Below are 16,683 nucleotides of genomic sequence, written 5' to 3' on the forward strand. Positions count from 1 at the left end.
CGGGGTCCTGGTGGCTGCAAGCGAGAGTGTGCAAGTCTGCTGCTCGTCCCTAGCCACCCAGGATTAAATCATCACACCCGTGGCTGATTGCTCCATGTCCTATGGAAATGTGTTCAGTGGTCACAGCCCATTTCGCTGACGCATATCACTGAGAGCTTTACTAACGACTCATAATCGTAACAACCATCCACAATTTCCATGTTTGAAGGATACAATTGGAAAGATTATCTAATTACATTTTATGCGCAACTATTCTGTGAATATTTTATCCAGACGGCTTAACACCCCTGGGTGTGCTTTGGAAGTGTCTGTGCGGGGAGTAGGTGAGAATGGACACAGTTGTAAGCATGTGTCCTCGGAGCACAAGCAGCTGACGGTAATTCAGTGTGGGTGCACGTTTTTAGCCGGCCAGCTCTGGTGAGGAAACCCTAACTGCAGTGGTAACACCAGGGACGTCATTTCACCAAAATGCCAGGGGTAGCGGAAGTGACATCACACGACCCTTGACCCCCTGATGACATCACTGTCATTTGACATCCGCCCCACAGTGATATCCCGGGAAGCGATGGAACACAACCATTCACACGTTGACAAAACAGGAAGTGACATCACATAGCATTGTACACTACAAAAAATATGGTTACGATATCACTATAATGTGATGTACATTTCATACAAGAATGGATCGCCATATGTATCGTTAAGATCAGTGTGTACAGGCCCATATTACCAAATTACTGTGAATGCAAGCAGACGTCCATGACCAAATGATAATGTGTTATTATATAGCACTTACTCTTAAGCGCTTTATATAGAATAAATATACACCCAATATCACCCAACCTGTGTTGGTACTCATTTATCGACCACAGAAGGATGAAAGGCTGAGTTAAGGTGTTTAAGAACAGACTAAATCAGTGACTCACCCCCTGAAGTGTGTCTGAAATAAACCTTTAAAGGGATGGTCTAGTAAAAGTTTTTATTTAAAAAATAGATAGGCAACATAAAAAAAAATACTAGCATTCTCTGTTTTAAAACTTCCTATGTAAAATTTTGAGCTATTCAAGCTCAAAATTCGCAAAAGCAAGCACATGGGCGCATCCATTTTGTGAAATGGAGGCCCTCCTGTGCTGGCTTTTGCTTTTGCGGCACTAATGAAGGAAAAGCCAGCCAGCTGTAGTAAACAAAGGCTACCGCTGGGTGGCTTTCCCTTCATTAGTGCTGTAGGCGGAGGACGGGGACCGGAGACCAGAGCAGGAAAGCTGCAGCTGAATCTCGGTAAGTGCTATTTATTTATTTTTTGAAAATAAGCACTAGCTGCGGTTTTTTTTCTAAGTTTTCCAGGCTGGAGGAGCCCGGAAAACTTAGAAATAAAACCGCAGCTTTAAAAACTTTGTATTTATGTTTGCGGTCGCTTTTGAAGCGACCGCAAACATAAATACAACGTTATTGTGTTGAAAAACGCTGCGGTTTTTCTTTCCAAGTTTCTCAGGCTCCTCCGGCTCGGAGGAGCCTGAGAAACTTGGAAAGAAAAACCGCAGCGTTTTCCAACACAACCGCGTGTGTTTCTGCCTGCTGTGGCTATCACTTTGGGACTCTGGTGCTCCCAGGGGAGCACCAGAGACCCAAAGTGAAAGCCACAGCAGTGCTCCCAGGGGAGCACCGGAGACCCAAAGTGAAAGCCACAGCAGGCAGAAACACACGTGGTTATGTTTGCATGCCGCGTAGTGTTTCTACCTGCAGCTGATTTCCCATTTGGGGCTCTCGGACTCCCCATGGGGAGCCCGAGAGACCCAAATGGGAAATGCTAAATGCTGCGTTGTCTGCCTAAAGCTGCTTTCCCATTTGGGGCTCTCGGGCTCCCCGTGGGGAGCCCGAGAGCCCCAAATGGGAAAGCAGATTCAGGCAGAAACAACATGGTTGTTTTCCGCAATGCCGCGTTGTTTCTGCCTGAATCTGCTTTCCCATTTGGGGCTCTCGGGCTCCCCGTGGGGAGCCCGAGAGCCCCAAATGGGAAAGCAGATTCAGGCAGAAACAACATGGTTGTTTTCCGCAATGCCGCGTTGTTTCTGCCTGAATCTGCTTTCCCATTTGGGGCTCTCGGGCTCCCCGGGAGCCCGAGAGCCCCAAATGGTAAAGCAGATTCAGGCCGAAACAACGCGGTTGTGTTGGAAAACGCTGCGGTTTTTCTTTCCGAGTTTCTCAGGCTCCTCCGAGCCGGAGGAGCCTGAGAAACTTGGAAAGAAAAACCGCAGCGTTTTCCAACACAATAACGTTGTATTTATGTTTGCGGTCACTTTAAAAGCGACCGCAAACATAAATACAATGTTTTTAAAGCTGCGGTTTTATTTCTAAGTTTTCCGGGCTCCTCCAGCCCGGAAAAAAAAATAGCACTTACCGAGATTCAGCTGCAGCTTTCCTGCTCTGGTCTCCGGTCCCCGTCCTCTGCCTACAGCACTAATGAAGGGAAAGCCACCCAGCGGTAGCCTTTGTTTACTACAGCTGGCTGGCTTTTCCTTCATTAGTGCCGCAAAAGCAAAAGCCGGCACAGGAGGGCCTCCATTTCACAAAATGGATGCGCCCATGTGCTTGCTTTTGCGAATTTTGAGCTTGAATAGCTCAAAATGTTACATAGGAAGTTTTAAAACGGAGAATGCTAGTATTTTTTTTTATGTTGCCTATCTATTTTTTAAATAAAAATTTTTACTAGACCATCCCTTTAATGAGTCTAGCAATTATTGTATAGAATTCCAGAATGACACATTATTTGGTATTCCTAATCTTTCTTATTTAGGGTCAGTGCTGAAAGTGTTAGACTTGTTGCACTCCTGTTCTTATTTTTCTTATATTTTTTTTAAAGGGGCCTGAACAAGAAAGCCAACCACTCCAGAAGCAAAGAGCCACATGGTGCTGGCCACAGCCCAGGAGCTGGCATTACCAAAAAAAAAATATATATATATCGTTTTTTTTAAGACAGAGGTCGCAAGGGAGACCACAGAGGTCGCAAGGGAGACCTCAGAGGTCGCAGTTGCGACCTCTGGTGATCCCTAAATGACGTCCCTGGGTAACAGTGGGTGAGCGTGCACCGGCTGCCACAGCTTCCAGTTACACAGCCCTACTTTTTCCACGCATGTAATGATTTTCCTACAGTAAACTCACTTCACTTTCATTCCCTTGTGCTCATATATTGAATGGTGTTTCGGGTCAGCACCCTTCATCAGCAAACACTGCAAAAAAAAAAAAAACTAAACAAAAAATACTATTTCCACAATTGTACCAATTAATGACACTATGTTTATAAATACATATGTTGGAACCCCCTGCTCGTGCATCTTACTGTCCGCCTTATTTTATAAGGAGTGTTAATGGCATGCAGGGGACCACCAGCAAGTGCTTCAATGCAGTGGGGTCGCCTGCATGCACTTTTCAACATTCACAAGGGAGGAGCAGGGGGGGAGCAAAGAGTAAAAGCGATGCAGACTACATTTTTCCCTTTCATTTCCCTCTCTTATGAATAATTCAGCGCAGCCTGCAAATTGCGGTTTGCGGCTGGCGGCTACTAACTGTCGCCTATGGAATCCCCCTGGTCTTGGGCAGATCCATAGGAGTCCATTCATTTAGCTCAGCTGAGCTCTCATTTCCCTACCGGGCTGCTGCTTCAAAGCAGGTGCGTTAAATGGAGGTGTAAAAGAATGATGCCCGACTTCCAAGCTGCCATTTCATTTCCCACCCCATTTAAAATGAGACCCTGTGAGTTTGGCAATTGTCCCCCCCCCCACTTCTCCTCCCTCCGCTTCCCATGCACTTTCGCGATCTGAATGATACCTGGCCTAGTAGGATCATTGTCTGTCTTCCCCCTGTTCCCCGCTCCCCTCGCCCCTAGGTAAAATGTCGGTCGAGGCCGCAAATGCTGAAACTACCAGTATTTTCCAGTGTACCTCCAATACTCCTCGACCCCATTCAGGGTGAATATAAAAGAGGAAAGCAGCGCAGAGGTCAAAGCAAGAAATTAGGCGTCCTAATGGCCCCTCCTGCCACTAAAGAGCACTATTTGCCTGCAGCATCTATTTTGCGGGGGAGCACAAGGCAGTATGATAATTATAAACGAGAATTGCATGCTCATTATATTGCTGTTACATGTTCTGTTTCTCCCAAAATAAAGGGTCGGGGGGTGTGGTGTGTGTGTGTGTGTCGGTTCGACCTTCAGGATCACGTGGGAGCCTCTACTACTAGAGTTCACAGGACAGGGCTTAACTGAATGTCACCAGGCCCAGGACAACCCCCCCCCCCACATCGACCTCTCCAAGCCTAGAGCACGTGAAATTCGGCAGCCAAATGTGGTGCCATTGCCCCAGCCTTAATTTTCAGAATGTGTGTCTGGGGATTTGAATGGCATTCATGTACGTGTGTACTCTCTACAGCCCTCCTCAGATTCGCTGAAAGAAAATGGCTGCCATGTGGGAAAAAAATCACATTCTCTATAGCCAATTACATAATAGTGACATCACTAACAAAGTGGACACCCGATCAGCTACTGCTTACATTTCAAAGCACTAGAGCAACCCCCACAAATCAGTAAATGGGCATTTTCAGAACCATTTTAAACTAAAGCATAAGTAGTACAGTACCTTGCTTATTTTAAATACAAAATACAGTAAAATGTGTAACATAGCTTGAAAGCTGCAGTAAATATATCTTAAAGCATCAATCAAGTGAAATAACTTTTTATAACATTAAAACGTGGCAGCCACCATTTTGGAAGGAGAAATGGCTGACAAATTCACCACACGGTAGAAACTCAGCCAAAGACTGTAAAAGAGGTGTGTTGTGGGAGGAGATGGGTGGGAATGGGAGGTAAACTCTATAGATTTCACTTGGCGATGGGCTTTAAATGGGTGGGACACATGGCCAAACTACATAATATCTATCCTCATATGTCAACCTGCATTGAAACGCATTACAAACTTGCATCTATAGCCCCTATTTCAAGCTCTCATGTTCAAGCTCTTATTTTAATGACAATAGTTTTGGCTTTCTAGGTAGTGCTTTCAGGACCACATAATAGGCAAAACTAAACATTCTTCTATTTTTCTATCCTAATATAAACCTCACTACACCCTTCTTTGCCCTCAAGTTTACATCCTACTTCTCTTCTTCCCTTTATTTCTAAATTTCTTGAGCGTACAGGCTACGCTCTAATGTAATCTAATTTCATCTAAATCAATTTTCACTCCTGCCTTCACATCCTCCTAGTGTTTGCCCCTTTCCCTCTACTGAAGTGGCTTTACTCTATGCCTCTGACATTCTTCTTTCTGCTTGTACACTAAACACTCTTCGTTTCTTCTTCTCCTAGATCTTTTCTCTGCCTTAGACTCTGTAGATCATATCGTCCTACTATCCACTCTTTTTCACTACGGTTTTCAGGGTCTCTGTTCTCACTTGATTCCGCTATGATCACACTGGCCGCACTTATTCTATCACTTGGGCTGATAAAATCTCCCAGCCTATCCCATTATGCCACAGGCATGCTCGGGGGTCTGTGCGTGGCCCTCTTCTTTTTCCCCTTTACACGATTCCCTTTATCCTCTGTTGTTTGTTTGTTTTGATCTCTCTCGCCAGTTCTTTGCCGACTATTCCCAAGTCATTTGTCTCTTTTTCCTCCTTTGCTTAGTCTCTTCATTCTACTTTTTGCCTGCTTACTTGTTCAGTCTTTGATGTCGACTCATTTCTTTCACCTTAATCCCTCTAAAAGCAGAGGTGGTCTTCTCTGTTTCAACTATCCCACTTCCATTGCCTCCCCTTTTCTATCTCTTTTCTCTGCTCACTCCTCTTCATATCTTCCTCGTCTCGTAATCTGGGTGTAATCTATGATTTTGCACATTCGCGTTCTCTACACAGCTCTGCTGCTGCTAGATCCGGTCTGTTCCATTTGATCAGTAGCGGACGCTTTCATAGGGCCGGGGGGCAACCCACCACCACCCAGGGAATAGCGTTGCAACCTCCACAAGTTGTGCAGAACAGATTCAGAACTTCTGAATCTGTTATTCATTTGTGACTGTGAGGACCGAGCAGCCCAATGAATTGTAAAAAAGAAAAAGAAAAAATATATCTGCCACCACTCACTCTCTGATGCTGTGTGTGTTGTCTGCGTCTTTATCACGCGCGGCTGCCACAGGGGCGTGTCCTGTTTTTACGCAACTCTTTTCAGCAGTAAAGTGTGTGGAGCTCTCAATGTAACCCCATCAAACTAGGAGCCTGGTGTGACACTTGAGGATGGCCCACCAGTATTAATATGTGCGCAAACAGTGCAGTGACAAAGATTTTCTGATCATCTTCTTCTGACCTTGCTTACAGTTAGGCATAGGCATAGCAACAGAATGTCACTGGTTGTTTGCCAGCCAATGACATTTCAGTGTGGGGGTGGGGAGAGATGGGCGCACGTTACATGCCACGGCAGCTTCACTTTGTCTTGGAATTGTGCTGGTGACGGAGGTGTTGAGAAGGAGCTGCCCAGCATTGAACTGCAGAGGCGGGGCCCACGTGCACAGGCCTACCTTGCCATTTCCCCAGACCGCCATCACTGGTAAGTAGAAAGTTAAGTAACTAACTTAACTTGCAGTTGCAGCCTGGCCTGGCCTTTAAAACATTCTCCAGGACAGACTGCTCCAGGACCGTCCTGGAGCCCTGCCATGGGAAATGCAGGGTCTAGTTCAGTTGTTGGACGAGTCTATGCCGTCTGGTCTAGGCCAAGCCGGCTAGGCCCTGCATAGCCTAGGACTTGGGTAAGACGCCAGCCGGAGTATCGATGCAGGGCCTACCCAGCATGGCCCGCTAGCCCAGGCTAACTCAATTATTTTCAGATCAAGGGAAGTCCAAATAGTTGGTGGCACTGGTCAATTGACTTGGCCTTCCCTTGATCTGAAAATAATCGAGTTTGTCTGAAATAAGAATACTGCGGCGGAGTGAGTGACGGTGCTGGTGACCTATGACAAACAACTGTTAGGTCTCCACTGCATGGTTTTCAAAATGCCATCTCATTTATTTAAAATAAGTGAGATGACATTATGAAAACTGTGCAGTGGCAGAGTCGTAACAGTTGTCGCTCGCCATGGGTATTCAGGGGCACTTCCGAAGCCTGCTACATTCTCATGGATTGCAGATACGCCTCTGCCCGGGCACCTTCTGGAACTTTTGCCCTGAGATGCTGTCCAGGCACGAACCCCCCCTCAGCTCAGCAGAGGTTCAGGATGAACATACTCACCCTTAGCCCCCACCTCCACTGCAGGTTGTTCCCTCATCACCTCTGTATTACTCCCATCCACCCAACATTTGGTGTGAAGGGTTAATTTAGCATTTGAACAATTGAACTGACCACTGGGCACTGGCTATCTTTACCCAGAGATGCACTGCCTCTCAGTTCATGTAACTAAGACACCTTCTTGAAACAGTGCCTCGATGCCTCTGCGCTGTAGGCGCTATACAAATACAAAATTAAAATTAAAAAATAAATGCTCTGATGTGTACGTTGCACAATGTGACTAACTTTGTCTGTGACACACATTTCTGCTTATTAAATCCTGGAACGCTGTTGTCTAGTCTGATTACATTTTTCTGTTTGTAAAGGACTTGGCCAGCTTGTGCCGGATACATACACACATGTATGACGAAATGATGCCGGCACCGATCATTTTGAAACGCATGTAATTAGTTATAGCAAGCAAATGATTCTAGGGCTGAAAATGGTATACACAGATGTGTAAATATATATGGGAAATCAAACTACCTAATCATAGGATGTGAAACGTACTGGAGCCCAACATTACTTTTCCAAAACGACATGATCCTTTACAAAGCTGCTCCTAAAAAGATTAAATGTTGACCCAGTTTTCATGGTACGAAAAGTATTTTTGCTGATGAGAGATGCCTCCGCAAGGTAGCCGCTGGCTGCTGAGAGCGGTGTGGGATCTACAGGTCACAGTTTCGAAGGCCACCTGCGGTGGGCGCTGCAGTCAATTTTCTTCAACCAAATCAGACGATCCAAGCCTGTTAATCCAGGCTCAGTAGCAGCTGGCGTCCCCTGAAAGAGAATCTGTGGAAGAACCCCCCGTGGCACACGACCACTGCCCCCGCACTCTGAAGGGAGCATTCATGCCAGCACGCACTCCCCGTGAAAGGGAACCCGTAGAGGCATCGTTCCTTCCGAGATATACCTGTGTCAGAGAGCTGGAAAGCACCTTAACCACCCTAAAGTCTATGGGGGCAGCTTGGAGGTTTAGGGGCCATGCCTAACTTTTTCTAAGTTGGTGATCCCCCCTGAACCCATGGATAATGGGGAAAGCTGGGCATTGTGGCCACAGGTATGTTTGCAAGCTCTCCAAAGAACTGTCTCACAAACGATGACTCTCTTTGGAATGGCCTGCAGACTGCTTGCTTGTTTACTCTGCGAAGGGCAGACCGCCGGAGGCATGCTGGGATATCTAGCTTGCCTTCCCCTTGATAGAACCTTCAGTGGTTTAATCAGGATGGCACAGACCTCTACCAGGCTGTCTTTTCCCCCCAGTGCACTGAATGGCTAAAGGGCCAATGTCTGTGGTGTCAAACTGTGACATTGTATGTGTGTGTGTGTGTGTGACACTTCAAACATTTTAATTCTCCAAGGCACATTCTAGGTAAGGCCAACCTTTGAGAATGTGGGTCTGGCACTAACCAATGGCAACATAGAATGAAAGACAATAACAGTAATTTAAATATATTGTGAATGAACTAGCTTGAGCACATGAGCCGTGCCAGTCCGCTTTACACATACCTGCATTATTAACAATCACCAATAAGAGGCACTCCAGGATATACCATTGTCCGTCTACAATGCTTAGCATGGAATGAAAACAAGTAATATTTCAGCTTAGTTTCTCCTCTTTCAGATAATGCCTACAGTCCCACCTTTGTAAGGGGGTGATTGCCTATGAATGCCAGTAACCGCATGACAAAATGATATGTTTCCATCATTACTTGATGCCTATATAATGAATGTCTTTATGCGTACAACATAGTACCGGCTATTCTCAATACAAGCTGCTGCAAAATACACCATCGCACTTGCTCACGTAAGAATAATGTACCACCATTAGTATGTAAAACCTAATGCTTTTTATGTCATAGTTCTGTGGGTTACATGTCCACATATTGTACCACATATAGAAGTTCAGGGCTTCAGTGAAAGTGCTTAATACATACAAATAAGTGGCAGTGCGAGGCTGTCCATCACAAAAGAGAGCAGCGCCACTGGAACCTAAGTTTGTGTGAAGACGGTTCTAGTCCAATGAAGATAAAGGAAAGGGTCCATTGGTCGGAGGAACTGGAGGAGAGATCCGGTTGGCCGTTGTCAGATCCCTTGAAGACAGAGTCTGCTCTGATGTTGGACAGTCCGAAATTCATTGGCCATACTTCATCTGCCTTTATTGTGCATCGGAATCGTATTTGAACATATAAAGGATTACATATAGACATTGTTGACTTTGAATTTGTTTGTCTATTGCTTCCTAGCAACACCCCTGCTTTCTTCTATGCACTTACTCTATCAGAATTGTCCCTGGATTTAGTATGACCTCATCTGTCCCCTCCCCCTCCCTTTTCTTGTCCCCCACCGCCCTCCTCCAGCACTATCGGAAATGTCGTCAGGCCTAGTACGATAGTCGCTTGTTTTGTTCCTCCCCTCCCTTTCTGCACCCCTCTCCCTCACCTCTTGTTTTTCTCCGGCTCTACCAGAAATGTCGTCAGGCCTAGTACGGTAGTCGCCTGTCTGTTTCCATTTCCTTCCCACTCTCCCCCTCCCTTCCTTATCTATGTCTTAGCTCTTGCACTATCTGAAATGTCATCAGGCCGAGAACGATAGTTCATTTCACATCCTTACTGTTCATGGCCTGTAAGAATGTCATTGTCTTTTCCCTTGTGCCCTCCTTTGTTTTGAAGCGCTTTGAAACACATTGTGTATAGGTGCTATATAAATAAACTATCATATTATAACTATCATATCATATTGTGGAACGTAGCTACTCATGGTTTAAGGTGCATGCAGTGTCGTATCACTGCTTGGGTGCCCCAAAGACCCAGGAGGGTCTCCTAGGTTTTCAAACTATAGGTGATGCTGTGGTGTTATGGATGCTGTGCTGGTAAGTGGAATGTGGGAAGTATGGTGGATCTGAGTGTTCTGAGAGTGACAATCGAGTGAGGTTGCCGGAGGTCTGCCCTATGGCACCCTTCTTTTTGTAAGTAGCCTTTGGATTACAGCACCTCTCTCTCTCTCTCCTCTGTGAATAGCTTTGACTCAATAGGTGGCAATAAGCAGCTTTACACCAAAGATGAGAGGTGCACATGGTATTGCAGGGATGATGGCTTTTATGAGCGTTGGAAAGAGCGCAGAGATGTTGAATAACCGCGCGTGTCCTCACAGATGTACCGTCTCACTGTGCCCCACAATTACTTTTTAGTTGGGAGCAAACGGTACTCTGAACCTAACCGTTGGCCTGCTGCAGTTCCAGTTACCTCACAAGGGCCTTCAGAACAGCCTCGCGATGAAAGCAGTTTTTACGGAAGAGGGAACAGGTAAGAGACCCGTGCATCTCAAAATAGAGGCCGTAGACCGAGCACCCAACTCCCGCGGGGGGTGGAGGGGATGGGAGGGGGACTGGCTGCACCCGATTTTCTGCATCCTTCTTTGGGAAGCTGTTGGTGACGGTTGGACAATAGGGTGACCGGAGGTACTGGCCTGGGCCCTTTTTAACATGCTTAACGTCACAGCCAAATCTTCATGTCATATGCAGGGGGAATCTGGAGTCCACCCCCGTCCTGAAACCGCTTTTCTCACTACCGAATACAAGCCGTGGCAGCCACTAAAATTGTAGTCCTGCTTTTGTGTCAGTGGCCTGTCCCGGATTTTTATTTTAAGAAACTGTACAGTCAATGTCTAATGGTTTCATACTGCGTTCCTGGCATACGTACACTTGTACTTGTTTAGCCACACCGTTTCTAATTGATTTCTAAATCTAACAGATGTCCAGGTGACAAAGACCCAAAACGTTTGGATCTCGGATTCGATGCCCACACCATACCCCGTCTACGATGCCACAGACACCAACTACAAGAGAGGGATCAACTGCACGGGTGAGGTAGGTGGCATGCATATCGCTAGCTGCCCGTACACTGCCCGTACACTGTACTTTAATCGAAATTTTTTTGTAAAATTTCTAATGTTCTCAAGTTCTCGAGTGCCAGTAAATGGCACGTGTGCGACGTTTGCTGAACACGTGCCTTGGTGACCCTCTCCCGCGCTGCTTTTCTCACACCAGCTCCTCCTGCAAGATGCCAGCGGTAAGCCGATGCCCGGTGAAAGGATCGAGCTGTTGTACCAAGGCAGTCTCGTGGCGTACTGTGACACGAGCGATGAAGGGCGGTGCCGCTTCTCCGTCAACACGTCAGACTTCACAGCAGGTCGGGTCTCTCTGGAAGTAAGTGCACCCTACCTCCTCTCGGGGTATAACGCCTTTGGCCGCGTAGGAGCCCACAGCGAGATACTACTGTGTGGCTACTGGGCTCATTGTATTAAAAATGCTAATTAAGTGAGAGAGCAGCCAAAGTTAGCGCTTGCATGCTGTTGGGTCCGCTGCATACAAGATTAAACATGTATAGGGTGTACGGGAAGCTGAAGAGGACAACTCGCCTTTGCTCTTCAGTTTTACTCTCCGCCTGGTTTAATAGTAAACGCCACCTATAAACCACGCTTACTAATGGACTCCTGTGCTATCCGCCTGCCCCTTTGCAGGCGCAAAATCGTGCAGGCTCCCACAGTGATCCGTTTCCTTTACGCTTGCATGAAAAGGTCATGCAGGTGTAACCCAAAGTGTAGACAGGAGGCGGAGAAGCAAACTCCGCTCTGTCCCCATTCCATGATTTTTGGGATCTGTGTGATCTGTTTGAATTAATTTGATCGTGGTGGATTTGTTCGAACTCTTTTTTTTTTTTTGTTTTTTGGTAGTTTCTGACGCAAACATATGTGGGGGGGGGACCCCCGCAGCCATACCAAGCCCCCCATATTAATTATTACCCTAAACCCACCCCCTCGCCCCAAATATATTTGCGGCAAAAACGGTCATCAAAAAATTCGAGCAAATCCACCACGATTAAATCGGTCATGGTCAAATCAGCCACCGTCAAATCAGCCATGGTCAAATCAGCCACCGTCAAATCAGCCACGGCCAAATTAGGTAATAACGCCTTTTGAGCACAGGAAAATGGGCTGCAGCGGGAAATGGAGGCGTAGAAGCATTTTGCTTCACTTTTACGCCTCCATTTCCCGTTCCACTTGTTTTCAGATGGCCCACTTTGTGTTATCCTTGTGTCTATGTGCTGTACTATCATTGCTTCTTTTAACTGTGCAACACTGTTGGGAGATGGCAGTAACTCAGGACTTCTGGAGACTGCCCCTGGGTGGTAGCGGTGTGCGGTATTAATCAACATAACACGACTTGATAACTACAGGATATTGCAATACTAGATAATTTTCAGGCTACCCTCGGCCTCCTCTTCTCCTTCCCTCATCTCTGACTGTCTTTCTGCTATCCAGGAATGGTGCGCCTCCAACGACCTCTGCCTTAATGCCAGTAAGACTGAGATTCTACTCATCGGCACTCCCACTCCCTCCTTCCCTGCTGCTCTCTGGCCGGCCTCTCTGGGCCCTCTTCCTACTCCTACCTGCAAGGCAAAAAACCTTGGGGTCATCTTCGACTCCACACTCTCCTTCTCTCCTCACATATCCGACGTATCTAAGAAGTCACACTACCAGCTACACCTCCTCAGAGGTATCCTTCCTTTCCTCTCCTTCCCCCAGAAGCTCACTGTCTCTAGAGCCCTGGTTCTCTCTAAGCTGGACTACTGTAACAGCCTCTATCTTAATCTGCCCGCCTCTACTCTCCGCCCTTTGCAACTCATCCAGAACAGGACTGCAAGACTTGTCCTTGGCCTCAAGCCCAGGGACCGTATCTCTCCAGGACTGAAATCACTACACTGGCTCCCAGTGACTGCGAGGATCAAGTTCAAAACCCTCTGCATTGTCCACAAGGCCTTCTGGGGCCTTGGGCCAAAATACCTTCAACTCTCTCTTCCTAAATATCTTCCTTCTCGAGCTCTTCGCTCATCCGCCTCCAACTCCCTCAGGGTCAGCCGCTTCTCCAAACAACGAGTTGGGGGCAGATCTCTTTCCACTGCAGGGGCCTCCCTCTGGAACAGCCTTCCTACCTCCCTGAAACTTGAGGAGAACCACCTCCGGTTCCGGAAGCACCTCAAAACCTTCCTCTTTGCCTCCGCTTTCTCTCCCCCTCTCCCCTGCTAATACTACTGAAACTGCACTGAATCTGCAACTGGGCCATTCACCGTTCTCGGCCCAGCCACTCTCCCCTGCACTGCCTCCACGGCAACCCCTGCACTACGGGACTGTGTCTGTATCCATACAGCCCCCCTTCCCAGCACTTGTCTGCACTTACCTCGCACTTGCCACCAGCTGGCCCTTGTTATTTATCCTGTATGCTGTATGCTTATAACCCTGTACTGCACTTTCCCCTCTCCCTTCCCCCATGCACTTTTCCCTTCCCCTCTACCCTTGCGCGATCTGAATGACACCTGGCCTAGTAAGATCGTTGTCTGTCTCCCCTTGTTCCCCCCCCCCCCTGCCTCGTCGCGTCTTGAAACACTTGTGTATAGGCGCGTTACAAATGCCTTATCTTATCATATCATATCAGTGTACCGCTCTCCAATTCCTGGAGAGGTTGCGGTTATTGGGGACTTAAAATGGTATTATTCTCCACACTTGTGACCTTCATTGTATCCTGCCGTAGCAGTCCAGGGGTGGACCGGGAACCAAATGAGGCCCTGGAAATAATGTTCAAAGTGTCCCCATACTACACATTTTCAGCAAGCCCAACCTTTTTCCTATGAGAAAATGTGGAAATAAAACGGGTTACCACACAAAAGAGGCCCAGGGTGCAGAGGCCTACCGGCAAATCTCCAGAGTGCTCTGTAGGCCAGTCCAGCCCTGCATAGCACAGCAGGGCACTGGTGGAGTAACTTGTCGTGTGGACTCCGGTTCTATGTGGCAGCAGCGGCAGACGCACCAAATGTCACCTGAGCAAGAGACTGGATGTCCTTTGGCAATAAATGCCACCCACGAACCTTGCTATCCATGGGCGTAATTCTATTCGTTTGATTATTTCGTTTGCTCGGTTACCCTCATTTTCTTTTGTTTAATCCTATCTCCTTTTTTTGTTTTCTATAACCCCCCCCCCTTCCCCACCTCCTCGTTCCTGCTCTGCCGCCAATGACGACCCCTCCCCCCCCACCACCCCGGCAGATCAAGTACGACAAAAATTCGCAGTGCTTTCCCTCAAGCAACATCGGGTGCCCATATAACTGGGGCCAGTACCCCGGCAACCAGGTGTCTTTCAGCCGTTACTACTCCCCGTCTGACAGCTACATGAGGCTGGACCGGATCCCGGGCCCGCTGAGCTGCGGGACGAACGTATCCATCACTGGAAGCGTAAAGCTGAACAGGAAGCATCTGTCAGAAGACGGCACGGTTGTCCTCGGATACGCGGTGAGTACCGTGAAGCATGCTGTTACCTGAAGCTGCCGCTAGAGGGAGATGCTCTATTGGATAACTAGGTGGTTATTTCAGGCGTTTTTTTGTTAGACGACAATGTCTGAGATCACCAGGGTGGACCCTGGTGTTGTTTTTGGAGCGGGTTGGGGAGCCCTGGGGTTGTTTGAGGAAAGGGTGGGTGGGGGGTGTTTTTGGAGCCAGTGGGGAGCCCTGGGGTTGTTTTAGGAAAGGGTGGGTGGGGGGTGTTTTTGCAGCCGGTGGGGAGCTCTGGGGTTGTTTTTGGAGCATGTGGGGGGCCCTGGGGTTGTTTGTGGAGCAGGTGGGGGAGCCGTGGGTTTGTTTTTAGAGAGGGTGGGGGGGGGCTGGGACGATGCAGGGTGTGGGGTAGAGGGAGGCCAGGGACTATGCAGGGAGTGGGGTAGGAGGAGCGGCCGGGGAGGAGCCCCGAGACTGTGCTTGGAGCGGGGTGGGGGAGCCCATGAATTGTGCTGCGAGCGGGTTGCGGGAGCCCAGGGACTGTGCTGGGAGCAGGGTGGGTGAGCCATGGGATAGTGATGGGAGCAGGGTGGTGAGAGCCCAGGGACTGTGGTGGGGAGAGCCCAGGGAGTGGGATGAGGGAATCCAGAGACTGATGTGAGCAAGTGGGGGAGCCCAGGGACTGTGGTGGGGAGAGCCCAGGGACTGGGCTAGGAGTGGGGTGGTGGAGTCCAGAGACTGATGTGAGCAAGTGGGGGAGCCCAGGGACTATGCTGGGAGCAGGGTGCAGTGACGGCGCTCAATAGTTCATAGCCATTTAGACTTACTGGCCATTTGGTAATTTTTTTGGGAGAGAGGGCGGCCTGCCCACATTTTGCTCAGGGGGGACCCAGGCCAAAAAAGTTTGAAGAGCACTGTAGGGTGACCAGAAGTCTTGTTTTTTCTTGAATTGTCCCGGAATTCTTTTTTTTTTTTTTTAAACCTGTCCCGGTTTTGACAAAAGGCAGGGTGACCATTGGCAAAATCAGAGGTGTGGCTGCATAGGTCGTTATTTACAGAACAATTATAAAATAAATGATTTTGATTATAGTTTAGTAATTTCACATTAAGCTGTCTGGAGATGGTCTCGAACTCCATACCTTTTGGTAAAGAGCAACATGAACGTATCACAGAGACTGCTTATGTGAGGGCTTCGGGCAGACCTCAAATGGCGATGGGAGCAAAAGCTGCTTTGTGTCGAACATGCGTTAAGTCACAACGAAATCTACACCGTTTATATCCAGGGGATGAAAAGACCCCAGTCCCCCACTCCCATTATTCCACTATTGATGTGTAGTCATGGTAGTCGCTTTCAAATGCATGTCCTTCTTTTATGTTGATGGCCAATCCCGCTTTATTATTTGTAGAATGGTGACCTTGGGGTTAGAACATGGCGCTGACAAGATACAACAGTGCAATACCATGGCTGAGGTCCTGAGTAGATACATAATATACAACTATTGCATTTGTCCTAATCTAGATTTTGCAATGATTTTAAAGACATAAGAGGCAGAGTGGTAAACGGGTGCCACCCAGAGGCATGTCTGTGAACGACACTAGCGCAGGGAGAAAGTCTTTAGGTTGGAACTGGTGCAGCGGTGACACACAGAGGCTGGAACCGAGAATGAGACGGGCAAATGTTGACACTGTGTTCCAAAGTTTCCTGAATCTTCTGCCCACTGCCTATTTCTATGATTTACAGGGCTTTGCAAGAGGCGAGGTCACGTCCCTTGGCTCAATGAAGATCACGGTGGACAACGGTGAGTGGCAGAAATGAGGCGGATGATGCAACCCCTTGCCCACTAAGGCGGATTTCAGGCTTTTTTTGGGGAGTTCTGATACCCTTGTTATTATATTTGTAATCACTTCTGTAATCATTTTTCCAGTCTTGCTTTCTATGATATCCTCCCGCACTTTGCTCCCTGGTGTCCCATTTTCCCTTTAAAACATTAAATATGTACAGGTTGAAATTTTCCTCATCCCAACCTATATCTGGGAAGCAATCCATTTCTTTCCTAAAT

The 16,683-nt window shown here is 47.7% G+C and overlaps 1 protein-coding gene across 1 annotated transcript in view; it reads left to right on the forward strand.

The window, feature by feature from the left end:
- The window catches only part of LOC138579836 (ovostatin-like), a 65,539-nt gene extending 49,100 nt beyond the window's left edge, over positions 1-16,439 (forward strand). The window contains exons 9-13 of the mRNA XM_069650067.1: positions 10,488-10,602; positions 11,050-11,165; positions 11,346-11,504; positions 14,399-14,641; positions 16,365-16,439. Coding sequence (XP_069506168.1) covers positions 10,488-10,602; positions 11,050-11,165; positions 11,346-11,504; positions 14,399-14,641; positions 16,365-16,439 — 708 coding nt within the window. The remainder of the gene's footprint in view (positions 1-10,487; positions 10,603-11,049; positions 11,166-11,345; positions 11,505-14,398; positions 14,642-16,364) is intronic.
- The last annotated feature ends 244 nt before the right edge of the window (positions 16,440-16,683 follow it).

The sequence above is a fragment of the Ambystoma mexicanum genome, chromosome 3p (genome assembly GCF_040938575.1).
Source record: "Ambystoma mexicanum isolate Mex_15411 chromosome 3p, UKY_AmexF1_1, whole genome shotgun sequence".
Classification (NCBI taxonomy): Eukaryota; Metazoa; Chordata; class Amphibia; order Caudata; family Ambystomatidae; genus Ambystoma; species Ambystoma mexicanum.